General features: G+C 45.6%; 1 protein-coding gene across 4 annotated transcripts in view; it reads left to right on the forward strand.

The window, feature by feature from the left end:
* The window catches only part of ppp1r12a (protein phosphatase 1, regulatory subunit 12A), a 45812-nt gene that overhangs the window by 8427 nt on the left and 20403 nt on the right, over positions 1-16982 (forward strand). For all 4 annotated transcript variants that reach the window (XM_084573439.1, XM_084573441.1, XM_084573442.1 and 1 more), the window contains exons 2-8: positions 7580-7710; positions 11437-11555; positions 15215-15374; positions 15878-16022; positions 16112-16186; positions 16277-16368; positions 16520-16680. In XM_084573439.1, coding sequence (XP_084429565.1) covers positions 7580-7710; positions 11437-11555; positions 15215-15374; positions 15878-16022; positions 16112-16186; positions 16277-16368; positions 16520-16680 — 883 coding nt within the window. The remainder of the gene's footprint in view (positions 1-7579; positions 7711-11436; positions 11556-15214; positions 15375-15877; positions 16023-16111; positions 16187-16276; positions 16369-16519; positions 16681-16982) is intronic.

A 16982-nucleotide genomic window follows, 5' to 3' on the forward strand; every position in this document is an offset into this window, starting at 1 on the left:
AGCTATCTGCTGTCCCGCTGCATGGAAGCCTCCACATAAGGCTCCTATTATATGGAAATATCAACAGAGGTTGTATCTCTCCATGACTATCTGACCTCCCTGCCTCTTCTCTCTCCCCCCCCCCCTCCCACCCCACCTCTCGCCTTTGGAACCCTCACATGGAAACAAACTTGGCTCTCAAGTGGGGCTATTGTTTTGGCTGCCGAGAGAAAGCGAAACGTACAGTTACAATCTTGCCGGCATTTTTTTTTTTCCTCCTCTTCCACAATCCTGGTCTTCTTTTTCCATGGGAATCCCAGAGCCATATATGGTCGTCCTCGGTAGCAGCAGCAGCAGCAGCAGGAGCAGCTAGAGCACTGAAGTCAAAGGGTGTGTGTGTGTGTGTGTATATATGTAGCTGTGTGTGTGTTTGTAGTCTGGTTACAACTCCCATCAGAGCTCATCTAGTGGAGGGACCCAGCTGGTCGCCCTGCAGCGCTTCAGCCCTCCCCCTCGTACCCTCTGGCCTCCTGAACCCTGCCAATAGCGTATGAGCTGTGAGCTCTTTGTTTTGAGACGTAAATACACACACGCACACGGGCGCGCTTACAGACGTACACTCCTTTACCAGCGCTGTACTTTACTCCTTCTTACAAATACATATGTACCTATCATTGTGTAGTGCCTTTTTTTCTTCTAGCATGTCTTTTGTTCTTTTAAATATTCACATTCAGCTTTGTGCCTTGATCGACCTGTCCAGCACACACACACACCTACCTACACACACATGCAAATGCAGACGCATACGGCACTCATACTTACATGCAGGCGGTAAGAAGGAATTCCTTTTGTGGAAGTGGCTGTGCGCCTCTGAGCAAATGACGTAGGCCGCGAGGAGTGGCCAGAGCGCTGATGCCTGAAGCCCGAAGGCTAGGAGTATTACTTATCTGGGAATTTCTTTACTGGTATGCTAGTCCGGGGCCTTGCCGCTCACTGGCTAGGTGGTTGCAGAGAGAAGTTGTAGTACTAGAGGGGGAGGGAGACGAGAAGCGAAAGAGAGGCCAGGTCTTGAGCTCCAGCCGGTGCTACTTTGTTGTCCATAGTTTACCCTGTGAGCAAAAACAATGTTAAACTGTTTTTAAACTCCAAAAAAACCCTCGTTCCTTCATGATTTTGTGCTTGTTATGTTTGAGAAACCAAACCCCAGAATACCTAGCTCATGTTCTGGCTTCCCTGTCAGATAGCAGAGGGTTTGTGCCATCATCCATCTCACCACAGAAATTACAGTCTCTACTCCCACATCATCACCCAGAAAAGAAAACTGAAGAGGCCTTAGTGAAAGCAGCTGCAGAAGTGCAAAGGTTTGAAAATAGGTTTGAGTGCCCGAGTCTTTCGTTTAATGTTTTTCTTTCGGTGAATTGTAATAGTGTCTTGTGGTCGTGTAGGTCCAGTTCACAACTGTAGTGAAAGTGAGTCACGCCTTGTGTGGTTTTGAGGGGTTATTCACCCCCTCCTCCCCCTTCGGTGTGGTAGTCCTTTGCTTTTGTTTAGCTGCATTCAGTGGAATATGATATAACGTAGAGAGGTTTCTATTGGAGTGGAGAGTCTGTGGATTCTCCGTCGCTATCTGGACGTTGTTCCTGGAAAGATACGTCTCTGTTGACTTGACAAACGTCCACTTCCATTGACAAATAAAAGCTAAAAATCTAAACTATGTGCTAGTCTAGATACCACTTTGGGAAAAGAGAGAAAACATGTTATTTTTTTGTGTGTGTGTGTGTGTGTGGATGAAGGCTGAATTACCTCTCATTAGAGCAGTTTATGTGCATTTCATATTCCAGACATCTCTCTGTCTCTTTCGCACTTTGTCTTCACGCAATACTTGAAGCTATAACAAACTTTTTTACGCACCTTTTCAGCTATTAGAAATGTTTTTTCTCAGCTGCACAATTATACTCACTCGGGTGTTTTTTTTCTTTACCCATTTTGAAAAAGAGCTAATGCATTTAATGGGGGAAAGGAGACACCTATTCTGATGTAGGGAATGCTTGTCTCATGACTGATCAGCTGTTTCAGCTCCTCCAGGAGAAGAAGACTTTGACTGAAACGGGTGTTTTCACTCGTTGGTGTGGTCTCTGGGTAGCACTAAACACGACCAGCTGACATTTATTAGCTTTAAGCCGGTACCAAAAGATTTGCATCTAATATTTATACATTTATGACATGATACTCTGCAGTAGCTCTGACGGGTGACAAACAAATCGCCCTTGTTGCGTGTAACGCTAGAGTAACATCTCTGATACGCTGCGTCAAATAGTTTAGTCTTGTTTTAGAGTTCAAATGGTGGTCCTCCGCGAACCCGGAGAACCCAGAGGCACACCGGTGACGGTCATGGGTGTTACCCTGGGTGTGCACTGTCACCGACTGTAGAATAGCTGCTCTCAACAATGGGCCCGGCAGCCTGTGCCACCGAGTTCCCTGGCAGCCTGAGAAACCGTAAATAGTCCAGGAGGCACAACGGCAGCAGCTTTTCTGCAGGGGTGCTTGAGTCGGTCATCTGAGGGTGCTACTAAAGGAAGTCAATGAGGGGAGGGGTCTTGAAGTGTCTCCTTGATGTGGAGTGGTGCTAAATTAAGCTTGGAGCTCTTTGCACGATGTCCCGTTAGATAGTAGAGAGACACACACACACACACACACAGTAGCTTTAACCTTTTATTATAGCCGGACGACTGTGCTTTGTTTCGTCGTATGGCGTAAAATTTAATGGGAACTTTAAACCACACAGAAGGTATTATAAGAAGAGGTATGTCCTTTAGCGTAAATTTAACATTTTACAGACAGGTTCAGTAATAGATATAGACCCTCCATAGAAAATAGCCATGCAGCCCAGTCCTCTGAAGTCTGATGCCGTGTTGGCTGTTGCCTCTGTAGAAATAAAGGAAGTAAAACTGGAGCCGTCTAGTGTGTTGTTGACCGTATAAATAAAAGACCATGATTAGCAGCAAGTTCTGTTTTTTTTTTTTTTTTTTTTGCAGTAAAATGTCCTGAAAATTGTTCCAGTAACAGTCTAAACTAAGAAAGATGGCACGTAAAGATTTAATAGTTTTACTTCCAAGCCCCCAGTTTATTTATGTTTCTTACAAAAGCCCCGACGAGGCCTGAACCCATGTTCTCTTTTTAGCTTCGTTGTCGTGGCAACAGACCGGCCTTCCTTTCTGTAGGTGCACGTCATGGTGCTTTCTTTCTTTATTTATTTATTTGTTTTGGGCCCGCTCCGAGAAATGGCTTAGCCCATCTTGGTTTGCGGCGTTATCAAGAGAGCGGCGCTTCAAGCCCTCCATATTATTTCAGGATTAGACTGCTGCATATTATGCCCACTGTATTCTTGATCTTCTCCATATTTATCAATGCTGGCGAGGATTTTTTTAATTTAAATTTTTAAGTTAATCCCATGGCTTTTAATCAGCCCCACTTGGTGCGATTAATTGATAGTTTGAGATACATCTTGGAAGTGAAGCTGTCCTTGTCTCCGTGACGTATTAGCATATACCCGTATATCAACATTTATTTAGCAAATGGACCCAATGACGTGTTTATTAGATATTGTGTGGGGATTTTTGTTCACATTAACTCCAGCTGGGCGAGGGGACAGGTTTCCCTTTTCCTGCTCTTTCACAAAATGCCTCTTAACACCAGTTGTTTCTTGACAAACACAAGCTTATTTTAAAGAGTTAGCACACACTGCTCCAAGTGCGCAGAAGCGAATGTTTTGAGGAGTTGGAAGCAAGTCCGTGTTGTGAAACTAGATCCGTAAAGAGTCCGTCACAGCCTTAAGCATGTATACACGGTGTACATACCGAAGAATTAATTTCATCATTTATGATTTTGTGATTAATTTTCCGATCGGAGATTAGTCACTCCTCATCCACACCCCACCAAGCCTAATGGATTAACGCTGCTGTTTTTCCAGAAGCTAGACACGCGATGTACATTAAACGCCATCGACCAATCAAGCGGAGCATCCTGTGTCCATTGATTGGTTTAGGACTTGATTTTATTTCTGCTGTTGCATCAACTTCCCCGGAAGCGGCTGCTCTGTTCTATTATCGAGGACCATTTGTTAGGACAAAGGCAGCACGGGCTCCTCCTGTTGTCTTGTCTCGGCAAACTTGACGACGTGCATCAGTTGATATTTAACTCGTTATATGTGCTGTATAGAAATAATCACACTTTTACCTTCGATTTGGTTCAGTCCTCCTCTTGTGTTTGCTGCGCGTTCCCATCCATCTTATTGTCTACGTGCTTGACAAGGCCTCCTCTCTTCTCTTCCCGCGAGGCACACTGGCCAAACAGGTTTATACGGCGACGTGTCTGTTTGGGAGTGAGTCACTACATGTCTGAATGTCTATTCTGCGAGCACAGCACAGCACAGCACAGGTCCTATATGACACTCGTGGGGGCCTGATTGCGATGAGGCAGGATTAAGCCCACCATGTTTCCTGATATAACTCTAATTCATTGTCACAGTTCCTCTGACTCAGTCACTCTGCCTGCTGTCAGTTATGAAACAATTTGTAGATGTATATGTACCATGGAGGCTTCACCGTAGATTCTTGTTGGTTAAGGAGTGCACCATCCATTTAAAAAGGCATACAAAGAGCCTTTAGAGAACATGATGCTCCAGAATTAAGAACTGGAGATGCCTTGCCTCTTTGTCTTGAGTCTTCTCTTACCCGTCCCTTGGGCTACAACAAAATCATACTCTAGATGCAGCCTGTAACTCAGGCACCTGTGGACCATGAACAATTACCGCCATTAAGGGATTACCTTTGTCGGGCTCCAATAGCTGCTGGGCGGAGTCGGGCAGAGGAAGGCCGGTGACGCACCGAAGAGGGAGGTCACAGGCATCACCTGTGTCTACCTTAAGGGGCTTGTTTCCATTCTTAGGCGAGGAGAAGATAATAACCGTGGGGACTGGCTCGGGGGAGGATTTAGATAAGGGCATGGAGGACAGTTGTGTGATATGATTTGCGAAAAGATCTTGACGCACCGAGCCGATGTGAAACGGTTAAAGTCTTCGTTGTGCCTCGCAGCAGCAGCTTACGTCATGTGTTAAAGATAAAACTCGGCGATAAGGCCGCAGCTGATGGCCATCTTACTGCCTATACACAGATATGTTCTGCAGCTGCATTAGAGGAAATAACGAGACTGTAATCTATATTTAAGATTAAAAAAAAGAAAACTAAACTTGAAGATGCACAAACTGTGCAGTTTTATTTATTTGCTTGTTATGCAAATTGAAAAATACGCCTGTTTAAAAAGAATCGACACGTTTCTGTCGGCATTTGTGGAAAAAAATAATGCGGTTCACTTCCTCTTATGGCCTAGGCTGGCAATTTGACAGTCGCTCAGCTGTCTGTAAGAGCCACTTGTCTTTACCTCAAATCCCACAAGGCGGTAGATTGCATTATAATGAATCTCTGGAGGACTTGTGCAGCATAATGTCCACATGAACGTCACCAAAGACAAATCAGAACCCTCCTCACGGGGCGCACGGGGCGCACGGAGCATCGTTACAGGTCTTGTAGGTGCAGCAGGGCGGTGGCATCATTTCCACGTGACGATGGCGGCGGCACAGGACGAACAAACCCACCGGGGTGATGTTTTAATGCCGATGACGGAGCCCTGCAGCAAAGTCAGATGTCGTTCCCGCACGCACCCGAACGACACCGCAGTTCATCAGATAAGCCGAGCGAGGCCTCCGCGGGCGCTCTCCGGCTCGGCCGCTGCAAACGGCCCAAATTTGGACAAGGATTCCAGCCAGATAGTCGCGTGCACCGAACGTGAGGCCGCCGTGTGTTCGTGTGTATCTGTTTCCCCTTGTCGACGCTTTTGTTGTCATAGCAACCCCAGGAGAGGGGGGGTGAGACAGACCGAGACAGACAGCGAGACACAGTCCAGGCACAGTGTTCCGTTATGGGTTGGAGAGGTTAGGGACACGGTTTGTTTTTAATATTGCTAAGTGGCAAATTATTTTGTGTTTCAAGTGTTTATCTTGACTATTTACTACAGTAACTGTAAGCGAGTGTGTGTGTGTGTGTGCACGCAATTTCAACTGGTATTTATTTTTAAGCTGTTGTGCATATTGGTATGGATGTCTTCACATCTACGTTAAAAAAAGAAAGGTTTGCTGCTTTTTTTTTCCTCCAACGAGAGGACTTGATTTATGACCGCAGCTTTGCAGGTAGCCTTGCTATGTGTCTTTGATGTGAGACAGCGTCTTAACCTCAGGCCCTTTTGTGTATACTGAATGAAACAAGCTCTGCAGGCTCTCCTCGGCTGCTTTTTATTCGCTCTCTCTTTTTTTTGACATTAACAGCTTGCTCCCTGACAGCCCTGCTGTTAATTAAATCTGCTGTTGCCTGACGTATTAAAATAAACGCAGGTTTCGGTAATTAGCATGCAAATGTATACATCCAGACATGTGTCCCGGGTCAAAACCTTTTGGACGGATGCTTATTCTCCAAAATGCATGATGAGGTTTTGCCTCTAAATCAACAGTGCCTCAGCAATTAGCGGTCTTGCTCCACTTCCGTTGCATTTCACTGTGGTGCACTTCCATTGTAGAGCATTAAACAAATAATATATAACAGAAACCCAAAGCGTGCCCACTCTGGTGCAATTTTAGCGTCGCAATGTAGGTTAACTCGCGACGTTGCCCACTTCATGAGTCAGATCTTAAATTAGATGCCTCCCACATTGCAGCCGCTCTTGATTTGTGTGGGATGTGATGTTTTTTTTATGCGTCGGCAGTCATATATGGTTAAACTACATTATCGAGAGAAAGCTTGGGTCTCTGCTCCTGATATGGACTGGCAACGTTCGAGGTTTTGTTGTCTTTGTCTCTGATTGCATGTTCCAAATCTATAATTTTGTGCATTGGCATCACCACCCACCCCTACAATCTGGTCTGTTCCTCCGGTTGTTCAAGTTCCTCCCACTCAGAATTTCTCGCCTGTTAAGGCCGTGACACGCCGAGACCCGACAGTCTGACACTTGCCGTTGTCGGGGCGCGGAAGTGTCCCTAGATTTTGCATCGTGTCCCGTGACTAGTTGTAATTAGTTGGACTGCGACGTCACAGTTGCTGTATGGGAATCCTCCTGCTCATAATCAAAAAAACTGCCATTGAGGAAGGAGACCGACCAAAAGAATGACTCATTTCCTATCTACCAGTATCGATTGAAGTATCTAACATAAGCATAAAATGCGTTGGCGGACAGAGCTGTTTTTGTTTTCACTTTTTTTTTTTTTTTGCATAAAGCCGCATCATACATGCACAGCAGCACAACGCCTCCATCCCATCAGCACTCCTGCATCATGTGGTATTTAAAGCAGTCTTGCTATGTGCAGGCATTTTTAGGAGCACGCCGGCTGCCAAAATTCTCCAACAATTCTGGACCCACGTGGCAGCCTAATGCACTTTCCATGCAAGATGTTTATAGGCCTAGGCCGCCCCATTGACATGAGCTCAAACGCATGTCTGCACCAGCAAATAATCAGTGTCCTTACTCCTCTTCTTTCTCCTCTCCTCTATTTCAGGCGTGCATCGACGACAACGTTGACATGGTGACTTTCCTGGTGGAGCACGGGGCCAGCATCAACCAGCCCGACAACGAGGGCTGGATCCCCCTCCACGCCGCAGCCTCCTGTGGATACCTAGACATAGCAGAGTGAGTAGCAGCTTAAAAAGCAGCACTATCTGTTGCATCAGGTTTGATTTCTGCAGACTCATCCCTACATCCTGTTATGTTTCTGCAACAGCTCAGTTGAAGAAATTTGCCGCACTCCTCCCTTGTATTTGTCAGCCTATAGTTTATATGAAACGATATGACCAGTGGGCTCAGTAAGTGTTAAGCCACAGCTCATAAAACGCAGTTTGAGTTGAACTGTCAAGTACAAAGTGACATGGCTGGTTTCAGCTGAGGCTGCACTGCTCTGTCACCTCCCCGGGCCTCTCATTAGTGACCTCTGTCCCTGTATTGCTGCAAGCCATGTTGCAAATCAGTATGGCCCAATGCCGTACTCCAATCATGTTTTCGCTCAGCGCAGTGGGATCTATATAACAATTATGGGAACACATCGCGACGCAACAGTCTTCAGTGGTTTCACTGTTTGTTTTCGTCTTTGTCTTCCCTTGTTTGAACTGACTCACGGGACAAAAGGTGTTTCAGGCTATGTGAGTTGTAAAGCCTCTTGAGGCACATTTGTGATTGGGCCATGTGACTTAAATTTAATTCTTAAATTGGTGCTGTTATTTGCACACTAATATAATAATCAGAATAAAAATGCCACCTCAGTCAGATCAGGAGTTTCCTGGAGAGATGAAAACCTGGAGGTTGCAGAAACTGGAGCTGATGTAGGCCCTGATGTTTAAAACGTGGATCTTCTCCTAACGAATGATACCTTTGTAGAACAGAGCCACTTTGCACGTGTCAAAACGTTCTAATCAGATTAATGTTTTAAGGCATTTAAACACATCAGTCTTATCAGATCACGTTATTTACCGCCTACGTTAAATTGTAATCTCCAATCACGACGATTTAAAGTCAGGTTGAAGGAAGAATTGTTCATGTAAACGTAGCCTGAACTGTTTACTGTCGTTTCGACACGGGTCTTGCCACATTCAGACAGGAGGAGCAGCAGCAGCTCATCCGATCCGCTCAGACTCTCATCATTACAGTGATGTAATCAAATATGGACAGATCAGGATCACCCACTCTGTCTGGAATCGTTGCTCTTTTAGTATTTTGTGCCCCTAGTTGTTGTGTTGTTTTTTTTTCCCAGGTAAGAAGACAGCTCATAGGGCCTTGAACACAACACAAAGATGTTATCAGAGGATATTTAAACAGGCTAAAGGGGCCTGAAGGAGCTTAGTTGTGCTCATTGTTCAGGATATTGGGAGTGTGCTGTGACCTGTTTTACTTTTGTGTTACATTACAGGAACCTGGCTAAGGTTTTATCCCCACTGTTGACGTTTCTTTTCCCAAAAAGTGCAGCTGGCTGTAAGAAGATAATAACTGTTGCCGGAACAAAATTGCAGTTTCATATTTTAAATTTTTTTTGAAGGGAAAATTACAGATTATTATCCGTGTTATTAAAACGTCCACATATTCGATGTTGAAATCCCAGCTCGGCGACAATGAACACAGCGTGCACACAGAGCTCGTGTTACAGACAACAAGACGTTATTTTTTTTGTTGACACGTTTGAAACGGGAAGGTCAAGTGGCCGTCCTGATGTGGGCGACTAATGCAGACATCAGAGAAAAAACTCAGCAGTCCGATGTGGGCGGTGAGCTCTCAGTGGGCCCGTTTTTAATCCCGGCGTCCTCGCTCACAATAGCGGGAACTGCAAAGCGGGGCTCTATCTGATAGCCCCTGGTGTCACCGCAGCCATGTAATTGCAGGGTTGGTTAAGCAGCACCACAGTGGGAGTGCAGACCACGAAGCCATCAAATCAAAAAATGGGCAGAATAGAAAGTCCAATCGGGACGATATAAAACGTAACTAGTCAGTCAGTTGCCATCTAAGGGGGGGGGGGGGGGGGGGGGGGGGTCCTAAGCACTGAGAGTGTTTCAAGTGGTGTGTTGTTCTAATGAAAAGGGCCTGAGTCCCACCACAGCTTTAATTGGAAGCAGCTGAACTAGAGATGTCTTGACTCACTGCTGGGGGAGAGGTTGATATATATACAGGGTTAAATCACTTAAATAGCTGTGAATGCAGTGTGAAATGCTTATTTTATAGAGGCTTTTATGGTTTAACTCTGAGTCTTTCACGCAATTTGGATGATGGGTCCGTCCATCCATCTTTCTTCACCCACTTATCTGAAGCTGGGTCGCTGTGGCAACAGGCTAAGCATGGTGCGTCCAAGAGCGTTCATCTCCCTAGCAACGCAGTCGAGATACGTTATCCCTCCAGCAAGTTCTGGGCCAAACCTGCCGTTACACCACGTTGGCCATGCTAGGTAAACCTCCAAGGGAGATTCGTGTCCACGAGGCATCCTCACCCACGTGCCCGACTCGCCTCAACTGGACCCTTTCAACACAAAAGAGCAGCAGCTGCACTCTGAATCATTTATGAAAGTCTGCGCCGACCTGACAACTTCTGTAAAAGCTCATCCTTAAAAGGAACGAATAAATAAAAATGAATCGTTGTCTGTCTTATTTAAAAGCCGCCATAAATATCAATATCTGTCACAGAATACTAACTGCTCCCAGGGGTATTAAACACATCTCAATCACAGCTGAGCAGCAAACAAATTTAAGTGGTTAACTCTAAAATCTTCCAACAGTAGCACGTATCCTTGTACACACCTGTCTGGGGTTTGTGCCACTCCTCACCAAGTCTCCACTTTATTTCTTAGTGTCCACTGTGTTTGCACAGCCTTAGGAAGACCCTCTGTGGTTCGCCTTGAGTATTCGGCACAAGTGCATCTTGCTTGTTTGAACAAGCTTATTTACCTTTGGCATAAAGGCAGTAAAAGCCGTCTACGCTAAAACTCCCCTCTTCTTATCAGTTAACGGAGGAATATTTATGGTGGCACCTAGCGAAAGGTTTCTTAGTTTTCTTATACTTCTGCGAGTATAAGACGGCAGCGACTTTTAAGTCGGAATGTCACTGTAATGCGCGTAATCTGTGCAATTGGGACGATGCGACCGGCAAAACGGGAAATGCAGACTGTTGTAGTGACAACCCATGCTGGCTGTTGGCGTTGAACCAAAAGCAACACTGCACATCTCGTGTCCTTCACCTGCTTCCTTATCTGCTCAATGAAGTTTGCCTTTACCGTCTTAACCTTTCACCTGGTTCAGAGCCACAGTTTAGGGAAATTAACTGGACAGGAAGCTGATATGTGGTCTCGGGCCGCCGTTGAGCGTCTAAATTTAGTTGTGTGTCCCGCCACCGGTCTGCTGATTCAGCTTGTTGAATTGGCGGCGGAGCGCGTCGGCGAGGGATGTTTTTCCGATTGGCTGTGCAGCTTAAGGAACCAGCCGTGATGAGTGTAAGCAAGCAGTGAAGTCAAGAGAATGCAAAGAAGGCTTTCTTGTTTTTCATCTTAATTAAAACATTCAAAAGCACGACTGTTTTTCCAACAACTATCTGTACGATAGTTTAAAGCTCTTCCTAGGATCCCAGCTAATCTTCCACTTTCAATTTCTGAAATGCAAATACAGACGTGTGCCACCCTCTGGTATGAAGACTTATATCTTCTCACGGAGGTGCAGAAGCTATGTGCCAGCTGGTTGTTGGCTGTCGTCTTTGTTGTGTGTTCAATGGTGACGTCGGCCTTTATTGCTAGTAGTTTTTGACGTGTGTCTGTACCTGATGACTGTTTGCAAGGATATTTCTGCTGCGACTTTTTAATCTAATTGTTCTGTGCGTGTTTTATTTTCGCAGGTATCTCATTACCCAGGGTGCTAGCGTAGGCGTTGTGAACAGTGAGGGGGAGACACCTCTGGACATTGCTGAAGAGGAGGCAATGGAGGAGCTCCTTCAAAATGAGATCAACCGACAAGGTACAGTATTGTAAACATCTTGAAGTCTACCCTGCACTCCTCACTACTCCAGAAATATTTAAAAAAATGTACTGATTGATATCGTAGCCGGTACAGGCTGGGTTGGAAAATTATGTAACGTGCAAGAAAGATTGAGGAATTGGAGATGCTCATATTGGGTGGGAAAAAAAGCTTCTGCTGTCATGTAATCTTACCTCATATGATGACTAGAGGGCATGCCGAAGGTAGCGGAGCTGGTCCGGGGCCTCGTGTGCGTTTCATGCATGTATGGTTATGTTTTCAAACGTTTCCAGTCACCTGCTGTTTTTCACTTCACTCGCTCGCTTGATGAAGACTTACGTAATGAAGAAAAGAGATCCAGCTGCACCGTGAGCGCTCATGTGATCGTTCAAAAAACTGAAACGTCAAGTCGTTCTATTTTTGGTCGGGGCAGTCTTGATGAAAGGCCCTCAAATATGGCGAGAGGCCACGCGTAGACGACGTGTTAGCTGGCCTGATAATACTTTTGGCTGGCTTTGCCCGTCTCATTGGCACATTTTGCACTTGCAAGCTGTACATCTTCACCTTTTGTGGTCAATAATGTAACGCCTTGGTTTTAAATGCTTAAATACTTGAGTGTTTAGCGTTAAGCTGTCTAGGAATCTTGCAGCTGTCCCCAAAGCTGTCAGTCTCTTGACTCTTAATTCAAGGTCCAAGTGTTTAAAGGCATGTGGCATCCAGTGATAATTCTGCTTCTTGGCCGTATTACGTAACGCTGGTGAGATCTGCACCCACCCAAACCTCGAGCATCTCAACCTAGCGGCTGCTGTCAGTTCTAATTTGCCGATGCCCGATGGATGCTCGGTCTGTTTCATCCTCACCACCGCCTCATCTAAGGTTCATCAATGACCCATTACCAAAAAAAAAAAAAAAACCTTCATTCACCATGCTCATAAACTGAATATTCTTTCATAATGTGGATTTTCTAGATTCAGTTCTGAGCTTTGTTTATTAACACAGACTTGCACAAAGCTGGTTTCATGATAGAAACTCCGCTGCAGTGTGTGTGTTTGCAGTGATCCTGGCCTGAGGGCTGCTGCAGACAATCCACCGTTCTTTATGCTAGAGGTAGCAACCAGCATTATGCAACTAGCTGTTGTGTAACGCCTCTGTATGTTTGTAATGTGATTTTCTCCTCTCAAAGAGATACCAGTCATGGGGTTAAACTTGTTAGCGAGTGGCCATGGTTTCCCCTTCGCAGGGACAACCTCTAGCTCCTCTCCTTGACCCCGATTGTGAGGAGCGAGAGTCCTGTTAGACCTCCTCGTCTTCTCCACCAGCTGTTGCACAAACGCTTCTGCCTGTCTTAATAAACCAAAAGGGGACAACCTCACAAAAGTCACTCCTTGGCTCTGCTTGTGTTTGGAGCTACCAGACACCCTGTAGGTACTTAGTGAGGCGAAGGGGGGTGTCCTTTTTTGGTCTTGTGGATTTTCTCTTTATCTACTCAGGTGGAAGATGTGCTGTTCTCTTGTAAAAACTCAACTTTGAACTGCTGCCAGCTCTTCCACTCGGCTCTTGTGCTGTAGTTCTACTTAGAGGCCATTAGGCTCCCTGCTTTTTATAGACCCAGTGTAGGCTGCTTCCCAAGAGATCATGTGATGCTGCCCTACCTGGCCAGCCCCCATTCCCTACATTAGCTCTGTGCTCTAATGAAGTTTAGATTAATTTTCTGCTCTAACATGGCTGTATGTTTGCTTCCATTCCTCTGGCTTTGAGTTCGGGTAATTTAGCTTAAAGTATGTCCTTACTTGAGTAAATACATGCCTAATGGTGTATTTGCTTTTAAGGATTTGACTGTAACGTTGTTAGCAAACTTGTAAATAAGTGTACGCTGCATTTAGATGGAAACCAGGTACAGAAAGTAGTAGTCACGGATCTTAAATATAGTCTGACTTCTTTTCTAATCTGCTTGCTAAATTGTTTTGTATATACAGTACTTATTATTGCTGGGTTTAAAGAATACATTTTGATTCAAATTCATCTTCATTTAAAGGTTTAGATATCGATTTATAAAACCCTTGTTTCATTTGCTTAAATATACAACATTTTCGCGAGACTATGCAGTGGGATTGGTCCACATTTGAGAGAAATCCAAAACACGTCGGGACCACTGATAGGAGAAATAAATAACATTGACCATCTTGTGACAAGTCAGCGATCTGCCGGGAAACTTTAGGACTTGGCATTCATTCATATGGATGTTACTTAGACATGTAGCACCCACCTAGACCAGACCAGACACCCCCACCCCATAGCAATGACACTCCTTGATGGCAGCAGCCATCCCCAGCAGGAAGCAGTCACAAAAACGGTTTAGGAACAACTCAAAAAAACACGAAGAACAGCACAAGGTGTTGACCTGGCCTCCAAATTCACTAGATCCCAAACTGATCAAGTATCTGTGGGATGATTCACAGAGGCCCCTCCCCTCAAAGACCCCCCCCACTAACAACATCCTGTTGCTAGACACTACAGGACACCCTCAGAAGGCCCATGTCCATTCTCTGATGAGACCGAGACAATATTAGGAAGGTGGTCATAATGTTAAGCCTGATTTTGAGAAAATCTTTCATGACCAAGCAAAACTGAATTATCTCTTATCTAAAGGAGTAAATAGTGAATTACTTTAGGAAATCAGCAGTGATATTAATGGTTCAGCTATTTTTATTACTGCTGCTTCACTGACCAGTCATGATGAGACAATCGTCCAGTCGCTGTCCTACAGCTGCTTTGTCTGAAACTTGCAGTTTCCAGTCAAACATAAAGTGAGACTCTGACTCACTGTCTTCCTGTTCAGTTTCACTTTCTTAGACCTCGTTTCACTGATCCTCTTTACCAGCAACATTTCAACATCCAGTTTCTTTCTAACTAAATCACCGTTGCCCCGTACAGTTTAAACCAGTGTTGTGTGTCTGTGTGTGTGTGTGTGGATAATTTTTTTTTCTGCATGGAAGGAGCGGTAATCAAACGAACAGGTGTCTCATTAACTGGGGAATCCAGCTAGCCGACGCCAAGCCTCTAGGTAAAGGTTTCCTCGGAGCACCTGCAGACACAGATGTCCTTTCATTGGTTCACAAGCTCGGGGGTTAAGCTGTCCGTGCTCTCTGAGGTGTCAGGAAATGCGATGATATATCCTCGGGAGTAGGACAAAAAACACCTATGAGATCAGCTGAAGTTTTGCCTCCCACCCCGCAGCACTTCATTCCAATCATCGTTGTTTGCGTAGTTCAGCGCAGCTAGCGCTCGTCCGGAGAGTCTGCGATTTGTGCAGCGGCGCGTTTCAGACCGTCTTCTGTTCCAGCCGAGGTGTCAACAAGACAATACATGCCTGTTTTCACTGCAGCGTATAGCTTGAGACATACTGGGCCACTTAAACCGGCTCCCGTCTCTGTGTTTGAGGGATGGAAATTGACAGAATATAAAGCAGAACAAGCCCCTAGTGTAGTATAATAGAGATGGATGTAAATAAAATGCTGCTCTATAATATTTAGATAGATAGACGCATGAATGTAAGACAACTCATAAAATATGTCAGTATAACTGTAACTGTGCCTCGTCCTCCGTCTTGTGTTCAGGACGTCACTTTTAACGATATCCCCCCTCTCTTGTCTCACCAGGCGTGGATATCGAGGCAGCACGGAAAGAGGAGGAGCGGGTCATGCTGAGGGACGCCCGGCAGTGGCTCAACAGCGGCCAGATCCAGGACGTCCGGCACGCGAAATCCGGTGGAACGGCGCTCCACGTAGCTGCCGCCAAGGGATACGTCGAGGTTTTAAAGTAAGCGGCGGTTATCTCGAGATGTGAAATGTTGCGTTTGCTTATGCCGGACAAATCCAGGCCTCTGCACCTTCTCGTCTTACATTTTTTTCCGACATCGTCTCTGTGGGCTGCTAATACAGCAAACACTGCTTGAGGATAGGAACTGCAGCCGCTTGTCCATCTGGTCTGGGATCCCAGCCAGCACACTCTACTGCCATAGATAGCTCTAAGATCTCCGATAGCTCGCTGAACTACCATACGCAGGACCGAGTTCTGATTCATCTACCCCCGTTATGGGAGATTAATTCACTGGAATATTTAGATATTTGTAATCTGCGAAGGGATCTCTAACAGTTTTTATATAACGACTCGCTCTACATGGCTGGAATCTGACCCAGGGTTAGGACGCTGACGTACTTAACCTGCACCTAAATCCGAGAAACACCAATTTAAATCCGTTTTTGTTTTCTCTCTCTCTCTCTCTCTCTCTCTCTCACACACACACCTGCCCCTCTGCCCAGGCTTTTAATCCAAGCAGGGTATAATGTAAATATTAAGGACTACGACGGCTGGACTCCTCTACACGCGGCAGCACACTGGGGCAAAGAGGAAGCGTGTCGGATACTGGTGGAGAATCTATGCGACATGGACCTCATTAATAAAATGGTGAGTAAGTCTCGACTGCCGGGAATCCCGTCATTAAGTGTTGCGCAGTCCTAATCTTTTTTTGTTTTATGTCTTTTCCCCCCCTCCAGGGCCAGACCGCTTTTGATGTAGCGGACGAAGATGTTCTCGGCTACTTAGAAGAACTACAAAAGAAGCAAAATCTGGTGAGTCAGAGGAGTATTGCATCTGTAAAAGCAAAATACTGTTGAGGCCTGTGCGGGATTCTCAGTGTCACGCTTTTTGCTCAATTCCAGCTAATGAGCGAGAAGAAGGATGTTAAGAATTCTCCCATCATTGAGACAACCACCACAGGGGATAACAACCAATCACTGAAACCAGCCAAGAGGTAAATGGCTCGATGGCAAAAAAAAAAAATAATCAGTGGAAACGGTTTACTGAATCTGTTTTATGGCGTTATTATCAGCGGCGCCCGATAGCGGAAGCATAACTGTGAGAACGCCGCGCTGATACTAATGTGTCTCAAATGTGTGTCGCAGCAAAGAGACGCTGCTCCTGGAGCCTGAGAAGAGCGCCCCTCGCATCGACACTATAGAACAACGAGAGAAGGTGGACGAAGAAGAGGAGGGGAAGAAGGACGAATCGAGCTGCTCCAGTGAAGAAGAGGAAGAGGAAGATTCGGAGTCGGAGACTGAAGCAGGTACTGTGTTGGCAGGCCTCTAATCCTTCATCAGCGCTCTGCCTTTTCAATGATGCAAATTTTACCATGTTGTATGTATACACCGATCAGCCACAACATTATGACCACTGACAGGAGAAGTAAATAACATTGAGCATCTTGTGAGGATTCAGTGTTCTGCTGGGAAACTTTTGGACCTGGCATTCATTCATGTAGATGTTACTTAGACACGTAGCACCCACCTAGACCAGACCAGGCACCCCCCCGCCCCTTAGCAATGATGGCAGCAGCCATCCCCAACAGGATGCAGCCTGACACGGACA

The sequence above is a fragment of the Chelon labrosus genome (assembly GCF_963514085.1).
Source record: "Chelon labrosus genome assembly, chromosome: 23".
Lineage (NCBI taxonomy): Eukaryota > Metazoa > Chordata > Actinopteri > Mugiliformes > Mugilidae > Chelon > Chelon labrosus.